The following is a 6,000-nucleotide window of genomic DNA, read 5'->3' as shown; positions in this document are numbered from 1 at the left end:
CAGATTCCTCTTGAAGGCTTCCGTTGGAATGAAAGAGGTCTCACTTCTAAAATGTTGACAATGTCCACCAGTTAGATACAGTAAGTGTCGTGGATAACTGGCCTCCAAATTCTCTGGCCCAAGTTGGCCTCTAGTCTTGCTCTGCTGCCATGACAAACTTGTTACTGCACAGCTGCCAGCTTCCTAAAATGGACACACTGGATTAGAGGAGTAGGTGTATAAGCTGAGACCTGAACAAAGGATGCCGGGAGCAGAGCTTCAAAAAAGTATCTGAGATGGGCAGCCCGGGTGGCTCAGCGGTTTAGCGTCACCTTCGGCCCAGGGCTTGATCCCAGAGACCCGGGATCGAGTCCCATGTCGGGCTCCCTGCATGGAGCCTGCTTCTCCCTCTGCCTGTGTCTCTGCCTCTCTCTCTCTTTCTCTCTCTCATAAATAAATGAAATCTTTAAAAAAATTATCTGAGATAGTAGATGTGAGATTGAAATGTCATGAACACTGTATATATGATATGAGCCACAAATACACAGGCACGGACATGGGCAGCTGTATATACATATGTAAATTTAAGAAGATACTGGAAAACTTTTTCTTCTTATTTAATACTATATGAGTACTTTTCCCCTTTAAAGTAGTACCTAGATGTATTGTACCTTTTTTTTTTTTATTGTGGCCACCTAGTGTGTTCACAGGAAAGGGATGACCTTCTGCAACGTGTAGATCTCTATCTATACAACACTCTACTGATGCAGCTTAGTCTAGTCTCTAGCCTAGTATCCTCTCCTGAGAGTCAGAGCCATGGCTCCTACTGCTCACCGGACCTATTCACCTGGACATCCCACTCAACTCCACCATCTACGCGGCCCACACTGATATCACCCGCCACACCCTTCTTCGTGTCTACCGTAATTCAAATTGCCACCGACTCTCCCTTCCTTATCCTCAATTTCATCTGGGAGGAATGAGTTCTGGCTCGTCAGCAGATAGAAGACCTCGAAATCATTATAGATTATCCTATCATTTCACAGTTGCTAATTTCCTAATGTTTTCTAGAATCTGTCTCCTGCTCATTTTCTCACATCCACAGCTTGAATTACGTGTGTTATCATTTTCCTTTGGTTTATATCCTTGGTGTTCCTCCCCAGCGTATGTTCAGATAAATGCTTCCTGACTGAAAGGATGACTGAGGGAATGATTGATTGAGTGAATGAATAGGTGAATGAATGAAGGATCACATGTGTTGATTCAAAATGTGGAATGTGAGCCCTACCTGGGCCTTTGAACTCCATGGAAGAAATTGAAAATGCTACAAATGGCTTCAGAATTTCCCTAGGAGAGACAGAACATGAGAGACTCCTAACTCTGGGAAACGAACTAGGGGTGGTGGAAGGGGAGGTGGGCGGGGGGTGGGGGTGACTGGGTGGTGGGCACTGAGGGAGGCACTTGACGGGATGAGCACTGGGTGTTATTCTATATGTCGGCAAATTGAACACCAATAAAAAATAAATTTATAAAAAATAAAAAAAAGAATTTCCCTAGGAAACTATTGCTGAGTTTGTCATTATGGACTTGTCATACCCAGGCCCAAGTATTGTCTTGGACTTGGGGATTCTCTCAATATCATGATACATGATACTTCTTACTTTGAACTCTACATAAATCCATCAAGCTCAACAAGGAAGAGGGCCATCTCCGTGGCTTTCCATCCCCCCTGCAGATGTCTGCACCTTGGGCCAATCCTCTATCTGGTGGCAACATAGACCGGCAGCCATAGCCATAGGACATCTGCCCTCTAGGGTGCCAACAGCTCACGATCTGTGGGGGGCAGCCTGAGCCAGGGACGACACCTGGACCTATTTCCAGGCATTCCCACACCCAGCCCTTTACACTGCAGAGTTTCTGAGGTGCCTAGTCCCAGGGCACTACCCCTCCAACCCCATCCCTCCTTGCAGCTGCACACTCCCTTCCCCTGCTCTCTAGTGTTTCTGGTCTGTCTCAACCCAGACGTCCATCAACACCTCCACTCACTCACATAGCCCCGCCTCTACAGAGGGGCCCACTGTGCACAGGGAGGCACATCCCAGCCTCCAGCAGGCACCAAGGCAACTCTCAGCCCCGGGACCCTGGCAAGGGTGCACCGGACCCTCCTACTCACGAGGACTCAAGACTGTTGCTCAGCCAAATGATGCAGGGAGCAGCTGTGCTCTTCCTGACAGAACTCAGGTGACCCTAAGGTAGGGGCTGGTGTCTGGCTTGCGGCAGGGCCACTCCTCCAGTTGACCCGTTTGCTCAGACCTCTCTGAGACTTCCAGCCCGTAATGAGGATTCTGAGATCTCCCAAACCTATTCATGTAACTTGTCCTGTACAGCCTTCACTCCGCACTCAACACCCAGATTCCTAACCAACTTCGACAGAAGGAATTAGTTTCTCAGAGCCCCAAAGTGCCTTGGCTCAGGGCCTTTTTGCTTGATTGCTCCCATCTGGAGGCTCATCTCCTCACTCTTTTTTTCTTCTTCTGTAGCTCTTAGAGGACATCTCACCATCTCCCTGATATGATAGCTGCTCCTAGCCTCTCCTGTTCTTTGGGTAGAGGTCTGTCCTGCTGACCCTAGGATCCCCACTAGTAAAACAGAGCCTTCCAAAGAGGAGGCTAAAGAGATGTTTAGTGAATGAAAGCGTCAGTGAGCAGGGGCTTTCATCTATTAATATTTCATCTGGGCAGCCCCGGTGGCGCAGCGGATTAGCACCGCCTGCAGCCTGGGGTGTGATCCTGGAGACCCGGGATCAAGTCCCATGTCAGGCTTCCTGCATGGAGCCTGCTTATCCCTCTGCCTGTGTCTCTGCCTCTCTCTCTCTCTCTGAATAAATAAATAACAAATCTTTAAAAAAAAAAAAAAAAGATTTCATCTACTTTCTTGACTAGACCAAGCAAATCCAAGTATATCTTTCTAATTTTCCAGGATGGTGGACTGAAAGGTCTAAGCAAACCCAAGGATAAGCTATCCTTTACATTCTCCCTCTGTTTATTGAACCCTATGCTTTCCTGCTCAGCTCTTTCACATTTCAAAAGAAATTTCTATTCCAATGTTATTTTGTACCAGATCCCTCAAAAGCTGGGAAATTTCCCAAATTTTTGCAAAATATTGAAACTGTTATTCTTAAACCTGAAAAACAGCAATAAATGCATTAGCAATGTCATTCAGAACTTAGAGTCTTTAGGGAATTAAACTTTTCTTTAAAAAGAGACATTTGAAAAATACCAAAAGAAAAGAAAAAAAAAAGAAATCTTCCAAGTTACCCATACAGAATAGGTACACAAAGTTGTACACTGTGTTCTGCCCAGCCTGACCCTGACTCTCCTCTAAATCAGAAGCAGGACTGCCCTCTTCAAATACAGAGTGAATATTTGGGCTCACTCTTCAGTCAGGCCTGAGAATCTGGGGAATGATTCTATGCAAGGAACATGCAGTAGTATTATCCATGGAGCCAATTCTGGTTTGAGCCCTCACTTCCTCATCTCTTAAAGCCCCCTCATACCAGCATGAGACGGAAGTGGAGTTAGTCCCTTTGACCTTGGCCAAAAATTCCAGCACTTTCATCTTACTGGTGTCAGCATGAGCCCTGGGACCCCACAGGAATTCATAGCATGGAGGATCCCTGTTAGGCGTCTGCCGATACTCCAGGTAATTCGCCTGCACCCAATCTCTGGTGATGAGCTTCCTGGGCTCCCCATAAAGGAAATGCTCCCTCCCAGCATACACTCCCATTATATTCAGAAAATCCCAGATGTCTTCCTCAAGGGCACAATTGTCCTCCATGAAGATCACACCCAGGATGATTATCAGGAGACCGTTTTTAGGCATGCTCTGGTTGTCGCTAAGCATCTCCTCATGGGTGAGCTCCAATGAGTTGACAAGGACATAGAAGTGGGTGGTGGGGTCCACCTCCTTCGCATCAATGCCAGAGATCACCTCCAAAAACTTAGAAGCTTTCTTGAAGATCACAGGGAATTGTTTCTTGTACCTTTCAATGACAACCTTCAGCACTTCTACCTTTGTGATGGGCTCCTTCAATTGATGCTTGAGGATCATGAAATGCACCAAATCAGCCACCTTCTCATTTAGTGGGTCTCTGGGCAAAGATGCAATGTCTATTGATGTCTTCAGTGAACTTGTATCTTCTTTTCCTGGGCTGTCTGAGACTCCTTCTGATGTGCTCCATGATGTGGATAAGGAGCAGGAGCTCTGAGGACTCTGGAGAGGACTCAGTGTTGCAGCAGGCTTCTCTTCCTTCTCCTCTTCTAGGGAGACTGGGATCACAGGAGAGGAACACAGGGAGGAGGCAGTGGAGGGGTAGGAGAAGTTAAAAGAGCAAAAGGACATAGAGGAAGTCTCTTCCTTCACCTCAGCTATGAGAACATGTGATACTTCCAGGTCCTGTATCTCACTCTGGGCCTGAATGTCTGGCTCAAATGTGAGATGTAGATGCTTTGAAGAGCAAGGCATGATGACTCTTCTAGGCAGCAGCAAGTAGAAGTGTGAGCAGGATGGTGGGAGATGGGGTATCACAGGTCTGGAGGAGAGAGGGAGAGGGTCAGCAGCCTCAGCAGAGCAATACATCTTTGGCAACTCTGGCCAAAGGCTGACTTACAGGTTTCCTCTTTAGGGGGTGCTCTAGGGCCCCAAAGACCTTCTGGACTTTGGGTCACTTTGTCCCTTAAGATCCTATCAGAGGTTGTGATAAATCTCCCCAGATTGTAACCAACCTAGGAAGCCTAGGATTCTTGAGTTGACTATAGGCAGATGGTGTCAGGCACTGTGGGCTCCCCTCTGTTCTGGCACGGGTAGATCCCTTTGTAGACATCCAGTCTACACCTTGAATCCTGGAACTGCATGGGCCCCTTCTGTTCTGCTGACCTGAGGATCCATGCTTTATTTTTTTCTTATTTTTTATTTTTTTTATTTTTTTGTATATTTTTTATTGGAGTTCAATTTGCGAACATACAGCATAACACCCAGTGCTCATCCCATCAAGTGCCCCCCTCAGTACCCGTCACCCAGTCACCCCATCCCACAACCGACCTCCCCTTCCACTACTCCTTGTATGTTTACCAGAGTTTAGGAGTCTCTCATGTGCTGTTATTCTCTCTGCTTTTTCCCACTCATTTTCTCTCCTTTCCCCTTTATTCCCTTTCACTATTCTTTATATTCCCCAAATGAATGAGACCATATAATATTTGTCCTTCTCCGATTGACTTATTTCACTCAGCATAATACCCTCCAGTTCCATCCACGTCGAAGCAAATGGTGGGTATTTGTCAGTTCTAATGGCTGAGGAATATTCCATTGTATATCTAGACCATGTTTTCATTATCCACTCATCTTTCAATGGACACCGAGGCTCCTTCCACAACTTGGCTATTGTGGACTTTGCTGCTATAAACATCGGGGTGAACGTGTCCCAGCGTTTCATTGCATCTGTATCTTTGGGGTAAATTCCCAGCAGTGCAATTGCTGGGTCGTAGGGCAGATCTATTTTTAAGTCTTTGAGGAACTGCCACACAGGTTTCCAGAGTGGCTGCACCAGTTCACATTCCCACCAACAGTGCAAGAGGGTTCCTCCTTCTCTGCATCCTCTCCAACATTTCTTGTTTCCTGTCTTGTTAATTTTCCCCATTCTCACTGGGGTGAGCTGGTATCTCATTGTGGTTTGGATTTGTGTTTCCCAGATGGCAAGTGATGCAGAGCATTCTCTCACGTGCATGTTGGCCATGTCTATGTCTTCCTCTGTGAGATTTCTGTTCATGTCTTTTGCCCATTTCATGATTGGATTGTTTGTTTCTTTGGTGTTGAGTTTAATAAGTTCTTTATAGATCTTGGAAACTAGCCCTTTATCTGATATGTCATTTGCAAATATCTTCTCCCATTCTGTAGGTTGTCTTTGAGTTGTGTTGACTGTTTCTTTTGCTGTGCAGAATGTTTTCATCTTGATGAAGTCTCAAT

The 6,000-nt window shown here is 46.1% G+C and overlaps 1 protein-coding gene across 1 annotated transcript; it reads right to left on the bottom strand.

The window, feature by feature from the left end:
- Nucleotides 1-3,417: 3,417 nt before the first annotated feature.
- On the bottom strand, nucleotides 3,418-4,503 carry LOC144308366 (melanoma-associated antigen 10-like). The gene has a single exon (XM_077888739.1). The coding sequence runs from the start codon at nucleotides 4,501-4,503 to the stop codon at nucleotides 3,418-3,420; it is 1,086 nt and encodes a 361-aa protein (XP_077744865.1).
- Nucleotides 4,504-6,000: the final 1,497 nt, after the last annotated feature.

This window comes from Canis aureus, chromosome X (assembly GCF_053574225.1).
Source record: "Canis aureus isolate CA01 chromosome X, VMU_Caureus_v.1.0, whole genome shotgun sequence".
NCBI lineage: Eukaryota > Metazoa > Chordata > Mammalia > Carnivora > Canidae > Canis > Canis aureus.
Note: the sequence above shows the minus strand (reverse complement) of the source record. Positions and strands in the feature narration are given on the sequence as shown.

Bases quoted from the DNA above. Each gene is read 5' to 3' on its own strand.
- LOC144308366 (XM_077888739.1), bottom strand. From the start codon at position 4,503: ATGCCTTGCTCTTCAAAGCATCTACATCTCACATTTGAGCCAGACATT.